Raw genomic sequence first — 26,708 nt, 5'->3', positions numbered from 1 at the left:
TTGGATTTTCCACTATTTAAAATATTATGACACATTTTTATGTAACACATTTAAAACTTCTCCCTAGACCAGTGGTTCTCAAACTCGGTCCTGGGGGACCACTGCTGGTTTTTATTCCAACCTCAACTACAATCCCAGAATTTTAACAAGCTGTTATTTTTTCTTAATTAGGTGTTTTTCATGTTTTAGAGCTGGGGGTCCCCAGTCTTATCCTGAAATGTGTGGGTGCAAAAAACCCCAGCCTCCCCAACACACCTGCTGGATTCCCAGACTACCTTGGTCCCCCAAGACCTTTTGGAACACCCAGGATCCCATCTTGCTTATACAGATAAACCATGGCTTGCTTTCTTCTTGTCAGCAAAAAAAACAGTTATGCTATTGAGTTATGATGAGTGTCATAACTCAGTAGCAACAATTAATATTAATTCCAGGCTATGGTAGTAACCTTATGATATTTGGATTCACTTTAATTACCAGCCACTCCATTTTAATTTCATAAATGATTCGGCTGCTGTGACACGCTGGCACTCCACATATTTTTTTTTTTTTATTGGTTATGCCAGATCTATTTCTGCCAAGTAATGTTGCCCATCTGGCCTCTACCTCCATAACGAGTGTCTGGATTTCACACTCCATGAAGTTTCTGTTCTTTGTCTTTTGTTTTGTGGTCTGAATTTACATTTTCCCTGACAATGAATTGGAATGACTGGAACTGATTTATATGCGTATCATATTCACATTGGGCCTTCCATTGGCCATTTATGGTTAATTGCAGGAGTTAATGGAGTGGAATACTAGGCTTATGCACGTACACAAAATTTGAAGTTGATTGTGAGAATATTGTGTGCAGGTGGCCGTTTAATGAATCAGGATATTTTTTGACCGTATGCAGTTTTCTTCTTTTATGCTATATTTAACTTTTTAGTGTAGAACCTCCACAAGGTTTGATAAATTTGGTGCCAAGTATTTCCTAGGCTGTGTGGATTTCTGCTGAAACCTTGTAGGGATCACCTTCATCCCAAAAACATCTTACTGGCCACTGTGAGAGTTGTGTTACTAAGCAGAATGTTGGCCAACATTAAATCTCTCTCACACGTGTGCCAACACATGTCAGACAAATAACTCACTCATGAGTGAAAATGCTCCATCAAATATATGCATAGTTAAAGTTCCACATCTAAAAATAAACCGTATTAAACCATACTGCCCTAATGGTCAGAAATGGTGTTTTCCATTAGCATAATTTGCTTCTAGAAACTTGAAGTGGAATAAGAGCTGCTGTCTGCTGCAGCAATTCTAAACTACCCCCAAGGAAGAGGTGCTGGCATGAGATCCACTTACTTTTAATTCCACTGTGCGCATTTCACAGAGCTGTGCATAACGCAATCGGCTGCATCCCTCACCACACGCTCGTTTGCTTTTTGCTCTCGGGATTTGTTTCTGTTCTTTCTTTTCTCTGCACAAAACTAAATTTAAAGCACTCCCACCGTATGCCTGGAGTGATACATTATGCTGACTTGCCACTGAATTTGACATGTGATGTGTGCATACACAAATTCATTTTTGGTCATTTCATTTAGTAATGATGACACGCTCTGCATGTCTTTGCACATATAGTGTGTGTGTGCCTTCTGTTGTCTCTTATTGTGTTGTTGTTTTTTTTCCAAGACCTTTTTGCTCTTTCTGTTATACAGCTGTGCATACTATCAAAGCAATGCCACCTCTCCTGGTGCTGGAATCAGGTATAACCCATGGATATTTTTATATTACAAAGCACACAGCACTACAGGAGATACAGAGAGCGCCATACTATTTGGTACAAAGACATATTTTTTTATTGATTTGGTTCTGTACTTCACGATTATAGATCTATAATCAATCATGTGGTTGAAGTGCACATCCCCAGCTTTAATTTTAAAGGCATAGAACTCCTTGTGTTTAAACTGAACATAATTCCAGTTTTTAGCCATGCCCACTTCTGGTTTATTATACGAATACAAATACAAATCATTTTTTAGTTGATACAAATACAGATACAAATACAAATGGCAAGTGGCATCTCCCTTCGCCCCTAATATATTTATATGCTACAGCAGCTCATTTGTGAAATGAACAGGAATGTATTAGAGGCACTGTTGGTAGTGCCACAGCATGATAGTGAATAATTAATGGTGGATGTAATTTGTCTGTAGTTGTCTCATGAATCAAATTATTAAGGTCAAGAGTAAATGTTACTAACACTCATCTAAGGTCACACGCACAGTACTCATGAAAACATAATTGCCTCAAAGAGACCTTGGCTTCATGATTGTGTGAGTTGCTGCCTGAGTTAAAGTAAATACATAAATACATAAATAACATTATTCTCTAATGTGTAACTTAAATAATAATGAAAATATCTAACTTGTATATTTAGGGGCTTAAAGCAAGTACAGGTTTTGCTTTACATTGATAGAATGGTTTTATTGAACATGATTTGTACATTAATATGCTTCCAGATAACATCCTGCCAATAATTATAACAAGCAATAATTATAACAGTTACTGAGAGGAGAGCAGCACTCTGAGGTGTGTGGTTTCCACACTGTCTTCCCATGTACAGTGGAGGTCCCCTGGAGAGGAGGTCATTTTGAGATGGCCAATGGTCAAGATCACTCGGTAATGTCCTTGGCAGCGTGCGGTAACTCAAAATGACTGGGGCTAGGTATCAGTGTGTGCTGGGTGGCATGAGAGGTTACTGATGACCAAGATAAGTGCTTCCTCTTCTGTTAAATAAAAAACTTTATTTACTATTATTCATTCAGAACAACATAAAAAAATGTATGCATTTCATTTCTATATTTTTGACCTCTTTTGAGCTTTTTTTTGGACATTACCGGCCATGTATGCATCCCAGCAACCCCCACCTCTGCATTTATTTCTTTCTGGAAAAGTAGCCTGATAAGCAAAATCCGATAAGCCAGGTGTCCTTGAGGAAGTGTAAAACAGGGTAGATGATCGATAAACATCCTCAATGTTAAATGAAAAAGATCATGATCAGCGGTGGAGGTCCTTTCAAAATCAATTTCTAACAACATTGTTGGAACATTTGGAACTGAAACTCAAAATAAAGACTGTTTAGGAACTCTGTGTATGCCATGATAGCGTGATGCCTTCTCAGATAATACTGTACATGCACGATATGTCTGCAACGGGTTTGATTCTCAACACAGAACCTGTACTGTAAAAGTATGTAAAAGGAGACTGAATCTTCTGATGAATGTTCTGCTCATGTAGTCACAGTGTACAGTACTGTTCCCCTTTCAAAAGTAATGGGGATCTGTGAGTCAATGCAGAATACAGATTTCTCAGTCTGCTAATAAGCAGTCTAACATGCAGCTTGGCCACACCAGCCACATCATTCACTCCCTGTGTTTGCCGGAACAGTGCGATGTTAACCTTTCGATGCCACCTACATTTTTATTTTCATTTTGCCAAACAAGCTGGCAAAAATTCTCTCCCCGTTGAGTACAATGTAGCGGTTCCCGGCGAGGCTGAGGACCGCTGAGGGGGAAAAGGCGACGCGAATGGCGGCCCAGTTTCCATTACACCAGACAGGTTAAAAAATAGGCCACCCTTTATAAAGCACTGCCTGGATTGACCCTGAAAAATCTTGTGATGACCCGCCTTTTATCATCTCTTGGTAATGCGAAGCATTTTTTGATATCCTTACTTCATTTTATTTTATTCATCTTGCACTAGTTTCAGAAACTTTAAAACATATAAAGTTGATGATAACAATGCAATAATAATAATAATGTATAAATTATTAAATAAGTAAACATGTTAATAAATAATCTAATAAACACTGGATTGTGCAGTTTAATGATAGTGTAGCTACTGTAAGAAATACCACAAAATTAAATGATTACTTTTAATCATTTAATTGCTTAGAAACCATGTACTAATTAAGGTAGACTATATTTGTACAGTTTCCCCCATTGTTCTTATGTGCAAAAATATGTTGTAGCATTAGCCTGAATTATTTTCTGTTACAATTGTTGAACGCTTGGTCTCATTTACATCGAAATACGAAGGCTGGATATAAGCCACAGCGTACATGCAAGGCTCACAGCATGTTAATTAAAAAAGGCTGTCATACAGAATTTTCAATTAAAAGATATTCCTGCACAAGTAATGACATTAAGACAGACGAGTAAAATTGATGAGCACTGGGGAATTCCACTCTGGCAGTTAAGCATTAATGATGGCATGTCATCTCTTAATAATTTCCAAGGTCAGACAGACAATGGTCCCTTGGGACTTACTTTTAGTAATAATTTACATAATCCCCATCTGTACATGTAGTGTTTGCTTTAATAGTATACGTTCACAATTAACTGTATACATATATAGTTATTTCTTCACAATTTTAAATATTTAGAGAGACATACAACAACTACATGATGTGAAAAGCAGTGCTTTGTCATGCCAGCCTAGCATGGCACGTCTGAATGGGTTGAGAAGCTACAGCTGCTTTAGACTCCTGGCTTTGTTTCTGCATGTTTTAGCTGTAAACTGCCCCTCTCTTGCCCATCAGGTTATTTGTTCTTTCTTACCAGGGATGTTTGCATCACCAGCTGCCTCCTGTAGCTGCTCCTAGGTACATATGTCAGTTCAGTTGTGCTCTTTAACGGTAGAGTCAACACCACACAGTCATACACAACTACAATTTTCCAGACCAATAAACAGACTAAAGAAAGGCTTCAAAAATAAAGACCAGTCTTAGATATATTCTTCTTCTTCTTCTTCTTAATAATATTATTTCCCCAAAAATGTATGTCTCCTGGCCCATTTTAATTGAGCTTGATTAAGACTAGACTACATGGAATTTACATTTTGAAATCAAGTATTTGCTGCTGTATTCAGGTTTAGATAAACCTGTGTTAACATGCACTCATGCGCCTACATGCAAATACCGCATGTATACAATCCCCTGTGTAAGCATGTACACAAGCTCTCGCTCTTTCTTTCACTGCCCCTCTCTCTCATGCACACGTACATACAGGAACAGAGTAGACATGCCTGTGTTTCCATGCAGCACTGGCCTGCAAGAGATGGTGGTGAAAAACAAAGAGATGAAAGAGCAGCTTCTTCAGTAGAGACAGTGACAAATACCAGAGTCTCTTCAGTTTGCCCTTGGAGAATGGAAGTGCAAGAGGGAGAGGTGCAACAGAATCAAAGGGAGTTTCAAGGAATTTCCTAAACTAAAGACGTTGTGTGTAGCTGTGCGCAATTCAGTCTACAGGAAAAAATGAGGGTGTGTGAGGTGAGGAGATCTGTAGACCCGGTGAGGGAAAACATTTCATTTCTGTTGTAATTCCGCTTGCCTTTGGTGCTAACGATGCATTAGATTCCAGTGACCCCTCTCAAAAGGGACGCTGTCACATCCTCTGAGAGGGAAGGCAAAGCCGTCCTCCGCCACATCAGCCACAACAACAACAGGAAATGTCACCCGAGATTAGTCCACGTCTGAAGCTATTTTGCCAGTGAAAGAACAAGAATAAGTGACTGAATTCCCTTGGTTAGCAGCCAATGTACTTGCATGTCTGGCAGTGTATGATTCATAGGCCCCAAACATGCGGATGTCCTTCATCAGGTTCTCTATAGCATCTGTAGAGTGAGATCAGATACAGAAGATAGCTAGCAGTCATTATAAATATAATTCATATTATAAATATATTTATTATTTCGATCTCAAACCAGTACTCCCTCCTCACCAAGCTGTTTTCACAAATAATGAGATGAGTATGAACCTAAGAAGTGACATTTCCAGGTTTTTGTCCTGCAGTTATTCCCAGAGAGTGATGTGTTTAGCTTAGGATATGCAATGAATTATTGATTATGAAATAAGGAGCGATTCACAGAGGAGACCTTGCTGATCAAAACTCCAAAGCCTGGGCTTTCTGCTGGAGAAGGACAGTTCTGCTGACTTGAAACCATAGTGCTTCGCCCGAAAACGCTGTGAGGATGGCCAGCTCAAAATATTCTTGCGTCTGGCAGCAATGTTGCTCTGTTGAAGCTACTTGTTGCTTGTGTTCATCAATTCACTATTCTTTGGATGATATTATTTGAGGTTAAAGGTCCAGACTCGCTATGGTCATTGAGAATTCCATGGCACCTTCAAAAAGAGGAGAGGGTGTAGCTGTAATGTCCCCAAACTGTTCCGGGCACCTATCCGCTTTAAAACACAAAAAGAACCCCCCAAAAAATCAATGATAATAATCAATGATAATGAAAATTATTGATTATTGTAGTACACACGCTATTTACCATAAGATGTGAAGTATCAGGATGATTAATTCACTCCCACATGAGAGTGATGTGATGAATGAATTCCAGGTCAAAGGAGATACTGTTTCTTAAGTCTGGTTCCTCCCAGGGTTTCCTCCTACATGCTGACCAAGGACATTTTCCTTACCATTGCTGCCTCAGCGTTGCTTTGCTGAGATTTAAACCAGGGTATTTTGCAAAGCGTATTGTGACAAATTGTTTCTAAAATGCAATATTTGATCGATTGGTTTATTGATTGATTAGTTACTTTCTTTTTTGAGTTGGGTTGACTACAGGCATTGTTTTTTGTTATTATACTGTCACGCATTTTTGTTTCTTTTTTTAAATACATTTTTGTACCCGACTTGAGGCTGAACTTTTCCAATAATATGCTGCTTGCAACCGCAGCATTACTTCTTCGCAGTCCCCACTGCTGATTCTGGAGAGTGCAGGCATGCACGTTCTCCTCCAAAATGTGGTGTTGCGAGTCGGCTTATTTTCCCACAGCAGCTCACAACCAAGCTTCCATAGAATGGAGTGAGAGGAAGACATGTCATACCCGATTGACCAGCAGGAGTCGCTAGAGAGCAATGAAACGTGGACCCTGAACCCTCTCATACCTTGAGCGATACAACTGCAATTACGTGTTCCCCAGTGGAGCTACTGGCCACCGTTGCCACGGGCATGATCCAGACTATCCGAGATCATGGGGTTCATCCTTGCACCATAGTGCACCACTGGCTCTCCTGGTCTACAGCTGATGCCTCATATCCAAAACTTAAATGTCATACCTGGGCCATAGGGATTTTTTATTGTTCTAGCTTATATTTCCTTTCACTGAACCCCCAGTGTAGTTTGTCAGGGAGGGCTGCTGGTAGCTGTGCCGTGGGCTTCCCATTGCTTGTACCCAACATCAGTCCTGAGATGTGGAGCAATCCTCTGGCCTGTCATACACTCTACCATGGATTTTAGCTGGAGGTAAAATAAAAAAATCTGGATCTTGGCTTCAGTCTTTCAGCCAGCCTAAAGCTGAAAAAGCCCTGAACTATGTTAGGACAGGAGTATTCAGTGCCTGATAAGCTCTCAAGCTAAACAGTCCCAAGGTACACCAGGCATTTTTAAGGGGGTTTGCATCATTACCTGAATCAGATTTTTTTAAATTCTGTGTGCTCTGTAGGACAGTACTTGTAACATTGCATAAGTCCATTGAGTTGGTACAGAGCACTAACTATACCTTGAGAAATTAAAAAAGTGAGAAAATACCACCCAATACTCCTATGCGCAGAATTGTTTCAATTTGCTTTTCTTAGTTCACCCTCAGTTAAAAGACTGCTGGGTCATGGCTTTACATTTGACCAACACTTGTATTTATGTACTTTATCAAGGCTTAGAAACAAGCTAAACAATGTTTAACCTTTAGTCAAGTCGCACCCTCGGTCACAACTACATTGATAAACTACGCTGCTGGCCAGCATGGCAGGCTAGATATTATACATGGGGATGACATTGAGATGCTTTTTCCTACATAAAATGTTTATCCCTGTGAATGTTTAGCATTTAAATGAACAGATGCACAGCCGTTGCTGGTTGTTAGAGTTTATCGTCCATCTGAGGCCCCCTCGAGTTTCTGAGTTATCAGAATTGTTCACTCTGATGTGATCTGTAGTCCCTTAGACTTCTCAGAGTTTTCACCATAGACGATGGTTCCCCTGGTTGTGCTTACACTGCAGATTTATTTTGTGCATTTTCGTTTCCATTTTCCAAGGAACATCGATTGCTCTTCCCGAAGCTCAAGTCATATCCTTGACCTTACATGTTCAACTAATATACATTTCACTAATTTTCACTGGTAGTCTGTTATTTTCAGGCCATGGACTGTTGTTGTTTTTTTTTCTTCCCCAGCCAGTCTCTAAGGAAAACACCTATCACACTCAGAAACCATAAACCATTAACTCAAATCTCGAACCTTATGAATACTGCTACTCACTTTCACTGATCAATACTGATAAATCTATCTCAGCACAACTTGTTTTTCCTTTACTATAAATTGCTGACTACTCATCACAAACACTGTGACCCCGTTCAATCACATACTTCCCTTTTTCTCTCTATGCGATCTGAAGGATGGTCTGTGAAAATGTGTGGACGTCTCCTTGAACACCTTACTTCGGCAATATTTTCTAGCCTGTGAGCTGGTGAACCATATCTCCTTTGTTATAATAATTAGGTCTTTGGAACTAAATCTTCCCATTATCTTGACATTATTAATTATGGTAAAGATAACCCACAAGCCTTTTCTCAACCAAACCCAAATTGTTGCAGCCAAACGATAACCTTCTTGTCTCTGAGTCCTCCGATCTCTGTAATAAATTCCCTAGACGGCTTCCAAAACAAAATTGACTCAATTCATCAAAAGCTACAGGAGTCACACTCCACTGCCGTCGATCAGGCCTGAATGAGGTTTTTCTCCTCCGCTGCCCCTGACTGGGGCCTCTTATACTTTTTTCACATGTTGAATTAGTCCACATCGATGAACTAGTCCATAAGACCTCATCGTCAATCTGTCTCATTGACTCTGTTCATTCTAGGCAGCCTTTCACTCTTACAAGTATGCAATGTGAAGACCACCTCCAAGACTCCCTTTGTCTTCCTCTGAAACGTCGGCCAGATAGAATGATAGCAGGAGTACAAGTCTTACTCTGACCTTGATTCAATCAACATTTGTCTTTAAGACGACTCATGATGAGGCACTGCCTAACTTTGGCCCTGTAATCATTCTAAGATAGTCAAACTTTAATTTGTGCTGTTGTTGCTTCTATGTGTGGTTACTGCAGCCTAGTTATCAGTGGTTTCTGATAATACATAAAGCTGTGGGATATTACTGTATGCTAAAAATTTGGCAACCACCGAATTAACTGGCAACATAGGATCACACAACTGAAGTCCCATTGCCTACCTTCAGACGCGTCATGCCCATTCAAGCTATCATACTATTATTTTTTTATAATATGTAGTTATGATCATTTTATATTATGAGTCAAATGTATTCTTCTAATCATAGATCAAAAAGTCACATACTCACTTTCCCTATGGTATTGGTTTCTTCCAAAAGTTGCAGGATGAAATCGGTCGCAACAGCAGGTAGGCTACGCACGCACGCACACAGCACTCTGTTGCGCATCAGTGCTGGAGGAGATGTAGGCTACAGCTTAAACGGTGTGTTGCTGAAGTGGTTGCTAGAGCATCAATCCCTTTTTCAAACGTGTGAAAATGAACTGCAATTAGTTATACACACTTAATTGCATTTGAGAAATATAGGCATAGTTTGCTGTGCAAGATAGTTGGCTAGTACCAGCTAAAGTTAGTAGCCATCCTTCAATCCGGTTGTTTAGCCTTCTGGCTCGCTAGCTAGTCGTGACTTGTGATAGCATAGCATCCTATTTAATATTGGTAAAGGAGAGCTGTGTGAATCTTATGGCAGTGAGCTGATAGTTTTTACTGCCACTATCACAAGTTATATTTAGCAAAACACTGAATTCCATTTGATATCTCCAGGTCAAGATGCAAAGGAAAATCTCGTCATTCTTTAAAAAAAAAACGTCAGAAAGCCCCAGCCCTGTCCTCAGTCAGGAGGTTGATAGTATGTTCTCTAAATTAGTTTTCATTGTGGATATATTCTTTTTATGTGAATTTATGCTCCTTAAAATTTTTGGGTGAAGCAGACAAGATTTATCTCTTTTTCAAGAAAAGTAGCAGCAGTGTAGAAGCTAGTGTAGAAGTGAGTGAATAAGTGAGTGTCATTTTCAATAACCATAACAGCACAAATAATAGACATGAAAATCTCTAAATAAATATACAGTATCTACCCTAATATAAAGCGGGAGATTACTGAGCTACAAAAACTGACTTAGTGAAGTTTTAAAATAATCCCCCCAAAGTCATTGAATATATATGTCAAATTGCAGAAAATTGCGTCATTATTATTATTTTTTCCAGGGGAAGGACCCCCATCCCCCCTGCACTAATTGTGTTCCCCCGCCCCCCCCAGAATTTTGGCTTGCATGACGCCCTGGCCTGCCTACCTTTAAAATCTTGTGGCTTTCACACTTTGTGGTCTTGCCTTGTATTGTTTCTACTTTTCTAAATTTACTTTTCATTTTTGGTGTTTACTTTTGGTCTGTTTACCCTGTCAGCATTCTTATGTTATAGAAATGTTCTCTACTACTTCTAATACTACTAATCACAGTATAATAATAATAATAATAATAATAATAATAATAATAACACTAATAAGAAGAAGAATATGCTTATTAAGTGACAACCTTGGCTGCCACACATATGAAAATGTTCAGTAAAACCCCTCAGAGCCACAATATGGGTTTATTGAAGTGCCATTGTCTAGGGAAATAACAATCCATTGAGCAGTTGGTGAAGGGCTGCTTTTAAATAACAGCGGGCAAGTTCACAGCCGGTCTCTCGGCAACGTTGAAAGTGCCAAGGTGAACTGGCGTATGATCCCATTGACTTTAAAAAGGCTTTTCACAGCTCTCTCATTCACTAATTCATTCCTCTCGTCACAATGTGCTGGAGACCTCAAAGCCTGCATTTTAACTTCATTAAAGACGCGTTAGCATTGTCCTTTCTTCTGGAGGCTGAGTCACTTTGAAGCCCGTGTACAATTATGCGTCACATGACTGTCAAAGGTAGATTAAATCACTTGCCAAAACCCTTCACATGGTTATTGTATTTAATCCATTTGTGTCGTGTGAATGCAATATCTCATTCAAATATCAGGTCGTCTGACAGTGTGAACAACTGCAATTCTTATGTTAACATTGCAAATTGAACATAAGCGACAGGTACTGTGACAAGTGTTCATTTCTAGAGCCCTGAACTCTGGCCTTACCAATGAAATGAAAAAAGGTTGTCTGAAAAGGAGTGATGCCTGGGCACATTATTCTATGAAGGCCTGTGTTTTGAACCAAATGAAGCGTGAAAACCATACATGCGTGCTCGCCTGAATCAAAGAATAGGGAAAAATGTAAAACAATGGCAACCAAGTTTAATTGACCATTGTGAATTAAAGCTGAGATTCATTTTTGTTCATTGTGTAGATTCATTGACCGCCTCCCATATCCTGAAGAACATGGCTAGTTTCAAAATAAGCCTGCTCTTTCAAAACTCAGAAAATGGAACATTTCCTGTAATAAATGATTGAATTATTCCTTTGCACTCATTGCGGTTCAGGTCCATGCTGAACAGACTCTTGTCACCATGGTGTCTTGTTCACGATGGAAGGGCACATTCCATCCCGATGTCTCTGTAATATCGAAATGCCACAAGACAGGCAGAAGGTTACAATTATGAATTCAGCAGTGGCTTCTATTTTTGGAAATGAATGACTGCATTTTACTCCAATTTGGAAAGCAGACGTTGCGCAGAAATATTTCCAGATTATCCAGATATTCACAGTATTCTTTTGAACTCATCACCTAGACCACACACATATTCTATAACCTGCATTTAACATGCGTACACGTGTGCCAACATGCAAATACCACATGCATACAATCCCTTGTATAAGCATGGACACACGCTCTCTCTCTCATGCACACATATGCACGCACACACACACATATAAACCAACAGGCTAGGAGAAAATAATATATTTGTATATACCTTATTTTAAATGTGTTTGTTGACAGCTACACTTTGATAAAATTATAATTAATTCATAAATAATACAATTATTAAGATGCCACGTTTTCAGTAGAACATGCACCACACAGTCAAAAATCGGAAGTTGATTCCCTTATTTGCCACACTTATCGACCATTGATGATTATCGATTGTTCTAAGTTCTACTGTTGAACATTCACTAAATTGCGAACAACCCAAAAGAGACACAAACTAGGTAATTAGGCGTCTTCTTGAAAATACAAGAGGCTTAAATCTTATGGTAGTGCTGTACAGTCGTATTCTTGCTGCCATGACAACGCTGTTTCAATCTGTGGTACAGATGGAGAGGGAGGGCAGCATAGGCTACTACAACGGACTGTCTGCGGTGACTTTGTACAGACTGAGACAAGGAGGCAAGCCATTCGGTAGCCTACCCTTCTTTACCATTACTTAGTTTCTCCACTTTAGCTCCGTTTTGTGACAGAAGTAACTTTAAGGAATCCGTTCTTAAAGTTACATTCACGCGCTTAACTTTGAGCCCGAATACGTAAATGGATTTGGTTACTAATTCTCAGTCTTCGCACATCTTGATTAATAGAATCCGTTTGTTAATGCATCAGTAATACTGCATGCAGCAGAGTAGAACTTAATGTATAGCCTATAGGATCCTGGTGAACACAAGGGAAGATACAGGACGCATTGACATCAAAGAAATGGACTCCACCGGACGGGAACTTGCGCAGGACAAGTGAAAGTGACCATTTAAACTTTATAAATACACACAAGAGCGGACAGCAGAATATAGCAATATATATTTTCACAAATAATAAATATTATACAAACAACATCATTTGCATATCGCTGAAGTTTTTTTTTTTTTGTTGCTGTTTTTTTTTCTCCTGCACTAACGAAGGAATTGTCCACACCTTTGGAACGATTATACCCTGAAGACGGATAATATCGACGTCTTTGCCATGTCTTGGAAACGTACGGTCCTTCTGTGGCTTAGATTGCTGTTCCTTCTGCCCACAGGATTACCAGTCCATAGCCAAGGGGATTCTCAATCTGACAACACAATGATGGACAACATTACCGTCAGGCAAGGTGAAACGGTTGTTCTCAGGTAAGGCGCGGGTGATCACATTGTCAACATCGTGATTGTGAAGTTGTTTATTTTATGTTGTGCGTGTGTGTTGAATCACGGGTTCGCTTTGATACCCATTGAAACAAACTTGTTTTTCAAGTCTGCAGTTTGTTTCCCAGTGAATACAGAGAAGTACTTTCTGACGGACGGTTAGCTGTTAGCTGCTCTTTTCTAGTACTTCCTTATGATAGCATCGTGCCTTTCTGGTAGCGTTTTAGGAAGGAGCTGAAATGTCATTACATTTTGCTGCCAGTGCCATATTTTGCTGCACAGGAATTAATTAATTTATTTATTTATTTATTTATTTTAAGGCAATAGTGAATATAGAAAAAACTATGATGTATCTGAATTTTTGTGAATGACTAAAATATTAATATAATATATTTGTTATATATTTTTACAGTTGTAATTTCTATGACATCGGTCACTTATAGTGTCTGTTGTGCCTCCTTGATGGTGGAATAAACTTTCATCCCACAGTGGTCAGCAGAGGTGTTGGCCATCTTCCAATGCAGACTGAAGACCCACCTCCATAAATACCCACCCCCATAAAACCTGATTAGTTTTAACTTCTGTTCCTCGTAGCCTGCGCTTCTTTGCTCATGTAGTTTAATGCTAATTATGTTAGTTTCATTCTCGCTGCTGTGACTTAATTTTATGTTCATCAGGATCAGTTGACAATCTGTTAATCAAGTCTACACTTCTTGTACTTGCCTACTCTCTTGGGACCATGGTTTTCATCTTTAAGGAATTACTGCAGACAATGCGTGAGCTTTACAGTTGTGTGAGCATTATAAGTTGCCCTAGATAAGAGTCTGGCTAATGTCAGCAAAGTAAATTGAGTGAGAATATTTGTTAAACATGTGCAATGGTATCGCATGTGTCAAACAACACAAGTAGTCGTTTTTCTTCTCATTTTGACTCATACATTTGCATTTGTAATTGAGGGAGAAACATATTTTATTGAGTGCTGTGCATCCTGACCTAACGAGAGATTTTAAAACTAGTGATAAGTAATTGAAGTGGAAAATAGTGAGAAAGCTCCCAGATTGAACCATTTTGCCTGACAAGGCACTTGAACTAGATAGAGTTCGCCTATAGAGACACAGAGGAGGCTTTTGGAAGCCTTTCTTCTGAGAGTGCATCTGAATGGGCTGTGGTAATTGTTGCTACAAAGAGCCACTGCAGTCAATAACGACTGTGAGTACAAGCCAAAAGGCAGCTGCACATCTACATTTCTTCGTGCTGTCGGAACACATTGTGTCAAGCTGAGCAATAACTGATTTATATAGCCAAGTAAAGCAAGACCTTGCGTCAGTTGCACCAAGTATACATTTGTATTGTAGCCAGGTTTTTGCTTTATTTCTCTTTCCTAGAGGTTCCATTGAGTTTAGGATGGAGAATGGTATGTGAGCTATAGCTGAGCTGGTTCACCCTGTGCAAACAGGGGGCCATGCCAGTGCTGCAGGGCTGAGGTTGTTCTTCGCACTGGATGACTTATGCCTGTAGCTCACCGCAAAGGACCTTTGCCATGGAATTTAAAACCTGACATATCGTAGATGGCAAACAGCTAAAGGCAAAGAGAGCAGGGAAATGTGAATTTCCCAAACAACAGACTTTTGAAAAAGTTTGTTTGAGGCACTGCACTAGAAGTAGCCTACATGCATGCGTGTTGTCTCATATTCGCTGAGTATAGGCATAGGCAAGTGCCGTGTACAATTATCACAGCAGTGCTTTATTTGCATACCTGAGAAATTTGATTAGGCTATAGATATGCCCATCTGTTTGGTGAGTGGCTGAATGAAAAATGCTAAGTGGTAATTAAGATTGTGTGATGTGGGATTTGGAGGTGAAGCTGAGCTAATGCTGCTTATATTGTCTATTATTGGTTTTGTTTAAGGTGACTATTCTGACCTTATACAGTATGTCCCAGTATCCTGGCACCTCTTCAGAAACTAGTTTGTCACAGATTTTGTAAATTCAAAATATTTTAGGATGTTATTCCTTAGTCTGTTTTAGCTTGCCAGAATACATGGATATTCTAAGCATCTCAAACAAATGAATGAATCTAATGGGTGGGCCTTGTAGTGTAATGGGTAAAGAGCTGGTATTGTAACCTAAAGGTCGCAGGTTCAATTCCCAGGTAGAACACTGCCATTGTATGCTTGAGCAAGGTACTTACCCTGCATTGGTTCAGTATATATCCCGCTGTATAAATGGATGCAATGTAAAAAAAATAAATAAATGCAAAATTTAAAAAAACAATGATTTATACAGGAATCCTCAGCCATTAGGGTAGTTTGTTTAATATTGCAAGCAGCAGTCGGACTACCAATCAGTATTCTCCGGCATGCAGTATGCCTAGACCACTAATGCCTCAGGCTCAGCAAATACAAGTCACAAAGTTTCAGTGTGAACTGAGAGAATCTGATAATTTATTACTGTTGATAAAATCTCTCAGGGGTTTGATAGTCCAGTCTTGAACTGAAACAAGGTTGACTAGTTCATAATAAATTAATCTTCAATTCAATCTACCGTAAGGTCATTGTAATCTTTGCCTATGCTCAATCATGATCTAAGAGTATGCATTTGGACAACTAATACCAGCTGTAAGAATATTTATTTATTTATTTATTTTTTGTTCAACCTAAAAACTTCTCAGGAACTTTTTTTGTATGGCTATGTTGATTGATTGTATATGGCTTTTCCCCCCTTTTAAAAGCCAAGACTAGTAGCAACACCTGAGTAAAGACATATGTTTTGAGTTTCAGGTGAAGGATGCATAGGACGGAGTGTAGCACAGTGGGTAAGGAACTGGACTTGTAACCGAGTCGTAGGTTCGATTCCTGGGTAGGACACTGCCGTTGTACCCTTGAGCAAGGTACTTAACCGAAATTGCTTCAGTATATATCCAGCTGTATAAATGGATACGATGTAAAATGCTATGTAAAAAAGTTGTGTAAGTCGCTCTGGATAAGAGCGTCTGCTAAATGCCTGTAATGTAATGTAATGTAATGCATAGTTTATTGTTCAATACCATATTTAAAGTTGTGAAGTTTGAAAAAAGAAAGCAACTGGCAAGAGAAAAAATAGCAAAACCTAATTATATGTATAAAGTAGCTATAACTAATTATCACACTGTTCCATTATTCCTTTATTATGACTTAATGAGAGAAACTTTTAATAGTCTATCATAGAAAAGTTTACCAATATCTTTCTCTAATTACTACTCATTTAGTTTAATTTGCTAAATTTCAATTGCAACTCAATATTTAATTTTGCTAAATGGTGTTTGTTTTCTGTACAATCATGGTGCTACTGTAAACTTCCGATATGTTTTGCTGCATAAGGATTTCAGCTTTTTCTTACTTCGTTCAGTTGTTTGTTTGATGGAGAGGACATATTTCCATTTACAATACATTCTACAATCTGCAGTTTATTTTATGTCCTTCATGGTTTCCTTGCATACCTTAAGCTGGTGTCTTAGTGACAGGTGGAGAGGTAATATGCTTAGGCTCGTAACCACTCCCCATTTCACCCGAATAATGTATTTTCAGACACCGAAGAAAGATTAAATTATTATGAAATATGTTACTTTTTGCTTTTTATATAAATTAATAAATTCAAGTAGAACTGCCACACAGTCAAGACCTGAGATTTTGCTCGGGGAAATGCCAGATTGACGAATTCTACACTAGTCTGAAGTCTAACTACAGCAATATGTGGAATTTAAAGCAATATTTCTGTTTTCTGGCATGCTGAACAGTTTCTACTATTTTAGGCTGCCACTCATTTAAAATAGGACTATGAGAGGCATTCCAAGTTAATGGGGCAAGCCAAAATTTCTGCAATGACCCATGGGCTTAAACAAAAAAATTCCAGGATGCAAAGTCGTGTGCATCATTTTATAACACTGCTTAAGTGACACTTTACGCATTTTCAAAAGCATGTTTAAGGCACACATGTAATATGCCTTTGATGTTATTTTCTCAGAATCAGAATCAGGCTTTTAGTTATTAAGATCCAGTTTGCCTGATATGAGTAATATAGTAGCTTGCTGTGCAATATCCTAATGGATTTTTGACCTTAAACAAGGAAATGTTAAACTGTGAAACACTGCACTTTTGTCAGTTTATCTGTAGTGCCCAGTTCTATTAAAAGAGACAGAGGGTCATTGAACAAGTTTTTCAGTCATTCATGGGAAAAGCTGTGTAACATTTAAACAGTTTTTCTCCTCATCTGTTTCATATGCACACATACTGTACATGCACGCACGCACACACATTCACTCACACACGTACACACACACTCGCAGTGGGCCAGATTTTCTAAAGAATGGTGCACAAGTAGTCGCTTCAAGGCCACAATATCTATGTCGGATTTACTAACCAGTCGCAATTGGTCAAAATCACTATTTGGATGTATTTTTCAGGGGATTGCATAACTCTGCGACTTCTCACAGATAAATGTGTTTGTGCATATATTTACCTGGAGAGAACATGCTAAAACGTAAATTAGGCCAATTAATTATTCCGTCTGATTTCCTAAAGCACACATTTAGTTGCGTCTCCCCTTTCTGCGTGAGGATTTTTAGAATTCCTGAAAGCAGGCGGTAATTTGTCTTTGCTCATAGCCTATATCCCGTAGCTCACAGGATGCCAGAGGAGGGTGTCAGGCTGTGTGCATGTCCTCCACAGTTAAGTCACTTTCCCTTGTGGGCTGCATCCTCCGGTGCAAAACACACTGGAAAGGCGACAGGATTTAAAATATGTTTCGTACATGTTTCTAAACTTCTCATTTATTTTCTGATATAGTGTGAAATTACATTTGTTTTATTGGAAGGACACGAGACTTCTATCGATACCATCAGCTAGCAGTTAGTACGAAAATGCAGTTCTGAATTTAAACAGTTTAAACAATTGTCCAGCATACACATTCAGTGGGGTCTGTAATGATATGTGAATACAGTTTTACCTTCAGAAACTCTGTGGTCTTCTCCCATCACCGATTCATCCATGTTTATTCCTTCCACCAACGTGACTTGCTCACTCTGCAGGGATTTCCCGAATATTTTCACGTTGCGACTAATTCCTTGGTAAATGTGGCCCTGTATGTTTGTGTTCATGACAGATTGGCATTTAGCACCAGAGTGCTCAGCACCCAGGTGGTGGAGAGGGAGGGAGACATGTCTAGATTAAAAGCCAGTTGTGTCAGGACACCAGGGAGGCCCCCAGCTCTCATCGCTAAAAGGCTTAATGGCAACTGCACTATGGCCTTTGAAAAATATTTTTCTTGTTTGTGGGCCAGTAGGGGTAGACAGTCCTCTTTTAGCTCTCAAACACCACTTCCAGCTGGAAATGAGTTTTGCAAGGTCTCCCATCCAAGCACTAAACAGACCTAGCCCAACGTACCTTCAGCCTTCAGTCAGGAGTTATGTACAGTATAATGTAACCAATGGTGAGTGTGCACAGGCTTGCTTTAATTAGTAATTACCAAATACCTAATTGCTTAGTTACAGATTTCATAATTGTCTGCATGGACAAGAGATAATCACTGGAGCATGGGTACTTTGTAATTATCCTTTGCTAATGTAGACATTTTCATTGTGTTTTTTTTTTTTCATAGTTTACTTTGTATGGAACAAAATGCACAATATTGCACATTGGATAAAAGGTATTCAAGGTCAATTGAGGGAACCATCTCCTACTGGGAGTAGTTTAGCCTTTTGCTTCATAATTTGTCTACCCTTTAAGACAGAGTCTCAAAATATATTAATTTATGCCCTCCCCAGTTGTTTCTTTTCTATCACTTTTCTATCAGGAGAGTGCAGATAAGCATGAAGCATTGTATGTATTACTTATACATTTCCATTTACCTACTTATACAAATCTGCTTACATTTCAATGCAAGTTCAAATTAAGGGCAACATGTAATTGAATGCATGTTGATTGTGCAGCATTAGATGATATTTTGAAAGATGACATCATGCACTCATCATGCTATCTGTTCAAGCCTTTTCCATGTCAATGTACATATTTGTTTTATATTTAAGACACTTTAAAGTGCAACCTATTTTTACTAGCTTGTAAAATCATTAAAAGATAATCCTTCTTGTTACATTAAAATTGTGCTTACTGTATGTCTTAATGCCAATTTCAGAGTAAAAATATAGTTTTACAAGTTGTAAACGTAAGGTGACAATGTAGTACTGGAGTTTCATGTTGTTCATATATATATATATATATATATATATTTATTTTTAATCTGTCCACTCATTCAAGGCAGCAATAACTACCCACTTGGTTAATTTAGCTAGCTTGCTCCTCCACTCATTGTTGTAATTCAATGTGGCATTTCTGTACCTCCCTGACATAAGCGCATCTAAGATTTTATTATGTTGTTTTGAATGATTAACACAGCTAATTATAGTTTATTATGCTAGCTCTTGTGCTACCTAATGCTGACTTAGTTGGCTAGCTATTTATAGCTACCTGTACTCATATTACTGATTTCTCACTGAAGGTAAGGGTTGTGTTACTTAGTGGTCCATATTTCAGTTAAATCAATATGTATGTGCAATATCATTTACATAGTCATTTGGAGCTGCTATTTATACATGGTGGATCTGTCAGATATCCTCCACGTGGCACATTATGTAGAGCACCATTTTAATTCTTCATAATCTTCATCGTTCTCATATCCTTGTGTTTGCAGTCAGTGCATGACTTGACTTAAAATAATCCAGCAAGTGAAAAGGAAGGGCCCAGACATTAGACGTTTCTTTGGAAAACAACCTAAAAGACAAGTAAGTTGCTGGAGCTCTCAGCACCATTAAGTTTATGATCAAATAATTTTAGTTCATGGGGGAATTGTTATTGTTATTGACTTATCAGTAATAGCAATATTAAGGCAATTATTACCTTTTTAGGGTTGTTTGTTGGCTATGTAATAAAATCACTGCATGGACGATATGTTTGCTGAAACAGTGATTGCACCGCTTTTCGACAAATCACTGGTAAACTGAACCATATCAATTCTTGATAATAATACAGATAGAGCTGTGCTCTTTTTCACCTTGAGGTTTCCTATGGAATAGCACTGGCCTGGAAAATAAGGTAGACACTGAGAATTAAACTCAACTATCGTAAAAGTTTTTGCATGAATTAGCAGTTTACAAGAACCATGTGACCCTCTAATGGCCCCAGTACAATAATGAGTATATTCGGTTGACAGAAAGTCACCAGAAATAGTGACAGAAAGTCACCAGAAATAATCATTTAAACGCTTTATTTATTTATTTTTTTATCTTCCTGGGGGACCATGCCAGGTGTACCGCACCCCCCCCCCACCCCCCCACCCCCCCCCCCTCGTCCCCCGAGTTCAAAATCACTCCTACACCCCTGATACAAACAATAACACATAGGGAGCCGACTACCACACATAAGTCTCGGTAAGTCTCAACCTGTGGGAAACACTGGACTAAATCTGCCAACAAGATTTCAGCACAGTGGTCTGGATTAAATACAACAGCTTTTCCACTGCAGGGGGTATTCCACAGATATTTGGCTGAACATTTCTGTCAATGTGGGCGGTACCGTGGGCAGCAGTGGTTAGCTCTGTTGCCCCGCAAGATGGAGTTTCATGGTTCGAGTCCCAGCTGGTTGGATCTTATCTGCTTGGAGTTTGCATATTCTCTATGTGTTATGCCACTTTCCTCCCCCTCCCACACTAAAAAGACATGTCTGTCAGGTTAGGTATACTCCCGCCATTGCCCTTGACTAAGATACTGGCCTCAGTACTGGAGTCGGTCCCCAGGAGCTGCACTGTGGCTGCCTACTGCTCCTACAGTAAGTGGCAAGGCTGGGTCAAATGCAGAGGACAAATGACCACACGGGGATTAAGAAAATATAACTTATATTCAAAGGAACCTGGGGCTATTACCCGTATGCAGATTAACTTTTTGGCTTACCAGCCACTGTGGCTAGTGGCTTTCCAAAGCCCCCCGCCCCCCCCCAAAAAAAAAAAAATGAGAGAGAGATGTATGAATGTATGCACATTCTGGCTTGAGGGTTCGAGTGACCCTACTGAGTGAAAGCACAGCTCACATGCATTCTAACTGAAAACAGATGAATGGAAATTGGTGCAATACTGTGTTGCTTGATGAGTTTCAAGCCTGTGTTCTAATTATACCTGTCTTTAGCTTCTGAATAAAATAAATAAATAAATAGCATTTCTCTTAACAAAAGAGAGGTGCAGTATACCAATAGTAATAGCCTAAGCTTTGCGTTTGGTTAGCACACAATAAATAGAGGTAATTTTCTTTAAAAACTATAATTCAATCACCATTTTTGGAAAACACATTCAGAACTGACATGTTGTGTGATTATTTGTCTTTAAGTCACATTTCTATTTTACGATATAATGACATTTTGCATAAAGTTGGCATCTTACTGCCTCATGCCACTTAAAAAGGCTGTGTGTGCTTGCACGTACATGCACGTGTCTGCTTCAGGAATATGCTCACAGTAAACTCTCATTTAACAGCTTCATGATACACCAATAGCATGTAGGCTACTAGGACAATGGCATAAGTAGTTATCAGGACTGCGGCATAGCTTTCAGTTGTGTGCTACTTACATTGAGCTTGAAAGTAAACAAGCTATAAAAGACAGACAAATAGACAATTGGACCCGCCAACTGCTAAAAAGGACCTGTCAACTTGGGTATGATGCCGTCTCTGTATAATGGCTTGTTTCTTTGTAAAGTATGGCTTGAGTGGCAGTAGCAAGGTCCTTGTAAATAAAAAGTGGGTTTTGTTGCTGTAGCTAATGTACTGAATGATATGAAGGAAAATGAATGGTTTTTGAATTTGAAAGCAAAAGCTGTCCTGTCTGTGAAGTTGAAAAGTGAATTCCTGACATACTGGCAAAACAGGGACAGTAACAGCAGCGAACAAACCAATGATGATCAGATGGTGCTTTTGCAGAGAACAAAAAACAATATCTGCCATTCAGAATGGCAGGCAAATAACAAGATCACTAAGTATTTGTAGAAATGTCTGCATTATATGGAGTCTACTCCAGTGGTACTTAAAAACAAATGAAATGAAACGTCTGATACAGGTTTTCTATCATCACAGAGAATATTATCTTTTGTACATATCCATTTATTTCCCTTGTGCCTCTCTTTATATCAAATTCAAAATCGCAATCAAGAATAACACTGCGGGCATGTAGGATATGGTCAAACTCAGAAAACATGAAGCATATTCAAAATGATGCATATTCTGCCACAAAGAGCCATTTTTCATTAATTTTCTATCAAAAGATCAAGAAAGGCATTTACATAATCAGACAGAGTGAAGAGATCATATCACCCTGACCTGCTGTTGAAGAAGCTGTGGTCTGAAATTGCTGTATTCCGTGAACTCTGTGAATGTCTGATCCAGAAGTCATTAGTTGAACTTCACCTCGCCCGCAGTCATTCCTCTCAGACGTTCACCTCTTCTTTGCATATTGGTCTGTGGACATTGGATGTTTCTGCTTACAGTGACGGAATATTAACCCCCCACCTAACCCCCCAGCAAAAAAATAAAAATAAAAATGTTTTTGTCCTTTTAATATATACTCAGAGGGCATAGATTTGTCTAGTTTTACTATAATGCATGCACTCTGCAATTGGTGGGTGTATTGTAAGACTACGCACAGTGATGCAGTGACTGGGGCAGTAGTCAAAGTAATGCTTTTAAGATGAGAATAACTGTAAATTGACAATAAAACTGAAAAATCGTACTGAACATGGTCCTGCTTGCTACCCAAAGCAATAGGCGTGCTACATCTTGTCTAAGCTTCACTTTTTTGTTTTTAAAGTAACCTTTATCTTCACTTTGTATCTGCAGGTCAGTTTTGTGGGAGAATTGGCCAATTTAGCAAAGGGAAGTGTTCAGGTGTATCCTGCTGTTCTGTCAGGGTGAGGAATTACTTAAAAATTGTAGTCTCCCATATTACTCCTTATCTCTCAGGCCAATTCGACAGAGTGCTAGTTTTTAAGGATGCTATTCTCTAGTTGTAATATTGAAGAGATTACAGAGAGCTATCTGATTCAAATGTAACACCAAGCTGAATTCTCTGTGCATAAAAACAGTGGAAGAATGATAAAGTAGTTTTACAATGAATGAACGAATGAACGACAGAGGAAATGTAAGTAGCATTTTTCAAACAGAAAACTATGACATCTTTTTTGCATGTGTTTGTACTGATTCCACAGCGACGCACCTGAAGCCGCAGTGCTCATCTGTATTCCCCCGGCGTGACGAGCCACTGGCATTAGCAGTTTTTACAGCATGCTAATGTCGCCCGCTGAGAGCAAATATGGCGAGGAGCCTGTTGTAATCAATGACTGTGGGGGGGTGTTAGGCGCCATGCCTGCATACTGCGTGAGAGAATTACAACTGCATTCTATGAGCTATAAAAACGGGCGTTAAGACTCCATTATACAAATGGATGGTCCGAGCTGCTGCGTGTGCTTAATTAGCTTTGGCGTGTATTTGCGGAGGTGGCTGAGTTTTGCCGGTCCTCCTGCGGGCAATGTAGACATGGGGGGTGCGGTTGGAAGTGGGGGCGGGGGGAGGATTGGTTGAAAACCTGGGAAGGGAAGATTGCACTTTGGTTATAGCCGTTTGACAGGAATGTTTCTGACAACACCCATGAATAAATAGAAATCATTGTCTATCATCGGAAGGCTTTATTTTAACACCAAATGACGGTGTTAAACTTTATTACCATAAAATATTGCTGTTGTTGTCAAACAAATCAGCAGACCGAAATAAAACATGTGTAACATGAATGAAATTTAAAACGTTGCCTGCCCTGTGTTGTCACAGAGGTAATTCCAAGCTCGACATTAAGTGAAAAGGACTGTTTTAGTTGAGGTCATTACGCAGCTAATTGGGGCCATCCCAGCTGACTGACTGCATCTAAAGAAAGATAGTAAAACATATAGATATAGACCATTACCTTGTGACATGGCTTACTTTCATGTGTGATTAAGCCATTTGGCCTGTGCTTATTGGGAGCTTTTTGTTTGCTGGAATAATTTCCTCTCTTCTCAGAGCAACTAGAGAGGGATTCGCTTGCCAGTTCAGGTGTTAGGGATTTTCTGTGGTTTCTCCTCTAATCTCGAGCCGTGCTTTTTTGTCAGTCAAGGGGTTCTGAAAGCTATTTTTTGAGTTGCCGTTGTTCCTTGTGTTCTTACTCAAGTGCCGAGGGTTCATTTTACTATTTGAAAATACCAGGGTTTTGTGAGGTATTCCTAATAAGGTGAATTAAAGGCATAACACTGCAATGTTTTCACAGTGTACACTTGGGTGCCCTACCTAAAAAAATGTTTGCTTTCTCTATAGCATTATACAAAGCCATTATTTTCTTATTAGCAGATGATTTGTTCAGGACAAATTAATATTTTATGCATTACATAATTATACAGCTACATTTTTTATTAAAGAAATGTAGCTTCTCTGTGAAAATATCCAGCTCTGAACCCATTTTATATACTGAGCCTATTTGACCATATTTAATATTTTTGTCATATTTAATATGTTTAATTTTGTTTGTATAACGTTTCAGCTAATGCTTGTCAGAGAAGTTAATAAGTTCTCAGCTGAGTCATTTTTGCATTTTAATGCTCTTCTCTAAGGACAATACTTCCCCCTCTGGGGGTCGACTGCACTTCAATTCCTGTTCTATGCACTTTGTGCATACAGTTGCTCTGCATTAGAGCTTGTGCCAAATGACAGTAATATAAAATACCTGCTAAATGATGATAGCAGGCTCTCACCTGGAAATTTTACTTGAAAATTGTTGGGATGCCAGCTCTGACCTAAAACCTGTTCTTACAGAACACAGAGTAGTCATTTCAGGAAGGACAGAGGCATACCATGTTGAGAATGGAGGAAACTGTTAACAGGAAGTATCTCACTTTATTCCCTCCAGGCAATTCCTTTAACATTCATGGATATCATCTTTGGAACACAAATCGTCTGGAGGACTCATGTTTAATAATGATTTCATTTTAATTATGGAATTCTTTACTTAAGAACATACAAATTATATCACCTTTCTAGAGAGTATCTTGAATCCCAAGTCTCTGCTGCCACTACTTGCCCTAACAGGGTCTGGTAATTTTTTGAGCATTTATACTTTAATAAACATCGTAGCTTCATCATGTCAGTGATTTGAACAGATGAAGCAACATGCCTGCATAGATTACAAAGCAATGTTTGAAAAAAAATTTCAAAAAACGTCAATTATTTTATTCAAAACATATTAGAACCGTGCCTGTACAACATTAAGTGCTGTGCAGGCACAGTTTTTAGATAATTATGCAGATTAAGTTTCTCTCTTTAAAAAAAGAGAGATTAAAAAAAAAAAAAATACCTCATGGTGATATGTTTACAAAGACTATACCCATTTCCACTTCATAAATATGGTAAAAAAAATCTACACTTCAAAGAAGCAGAGAAACCCATGTTTCCTGACCTCACAAGTTTGACTTAATATGTGACAATTGCAATTCAAAGAGAGTCCTCAGTAATTACAGAATTTTTTTTATTTTCTTCTTCATGGAGGTCTCTTGTGCAGTTCCCTGTGTGTAGATGGATAACCATTTTGAGATTAGATATATTACCAGATTATGTTTGACTAAGCACAGATGTAATATACCACACCTTCATTTAGAGAAATCATTGATCAGTTAAAAGTTCAACATCACAGTCAAGACACAGTTGTAAAAAAAACTAGCACTAATTCAGTATGGTGGCTAATTAAGGCATGTCCACTTAAATTTGAGTTCTTTCACAACTGGCAACCTGCAATGCAGTTTCAATAGAGGTTGATTTAAGAATAAATTGCCTGTGGGCGCCCTGGGGGTTTGGTTTCATTATGGCAAAAGGTATTAACCTTATTTCCCCCTATAATACCAATGTATTAACACACTGGATACCAATTGTCTGATCTGGATTCAGAGCGTTGCCTTCTTATTTGCTATATTTCTTGCAGCTTTAGTGCCTATTTTACTTACAGTACAGGCCAATGGTGTTTGTCTACCTGTGGTTTTAAAAGAAACTTGTAAAAAAAAATGATTTCAGTCAATTTACTATACCCCTCCACCTCCTTCCTACCCCACATTTTCAAAATGGTTTGATAGACTTCCAATAATTAATTTTATTTTTAATCCTGTGTCTGCATGGGTTAGGTTAATTGGAGAGTCTAAATTGCCCCTTGGTATGAGTGTGTGAGTAAATGCTGTGTGTGCCCCATGATGTACTGGCAAAGGTGTGTTCCTGCCTCTCACCCAGTGCAACCTGGGATAGGCTCCATCACCTCCCGCAACCCTGAGAGAAATAAGCAGGTACAGATAATGGATATGTATATATATATGTGTGTGTGTGTATATGTATATGTGTGTGTGTGTGTGTGTGTGTGTGTGTGTGTGTGTGTGTGTTAAACATCTTTATTGCAGACCACAAAATGAACTGGTGTAAGAAATATTCAATTTGTGAGAAATAAAATATGGA

The 26,708-nt window shown here is 38.8% G+C and overlaps 1 protein-coding gene across 7 annotated transcripts in view; it reads left to right on the top strand.

The window, feature by feature from the left end:
- LOC118208925 (protein CEPU-1-like) overlaps nt 1–26,708 on the top strand; it is a 255,339-nt gene that overhangs the window by 174,073 nt on the left and 54,558 nt on the right. For 6 of the 7 annotated variants that reach the window (XM_035383918.1, XM_035383913.1, XM_035383919.1 and 3 more), the window contains exon 2: nt 13,024–13,114. In XM_035383918.1, coding sequence (XP_035239809.1) covers nt 13,024–13,114 — 91 coding nt within the window. Of the gene's footprint in view, nt 1–12,342; nt 12,417–13,023; nt 13,115–26,708 lie in introns of those variants that run through there. The other variant, XM_035383914.1, reaches the window with a different exon arrangement.

This window comes from Anguilla anguilla, chromosome 12, assembly GCF_013347855.1.
Source record: "Anguilla anguilla isolate fAngAng1 chromosome 12, fAngAng1.pri, whole genome shotgun sequence".
Taxonomy (NCBI): domain Eukaryota; kingdom Metazoa; phylum Chordata; class Actinopteri; order Anguilliformes; family Anguillidae; genus Anguilla; species Anguilla anguilla.
Note: the sequence above shows the minus strand (reverse complement) of the source record. Positions and strands in the feature narration are given on the sequence as shown.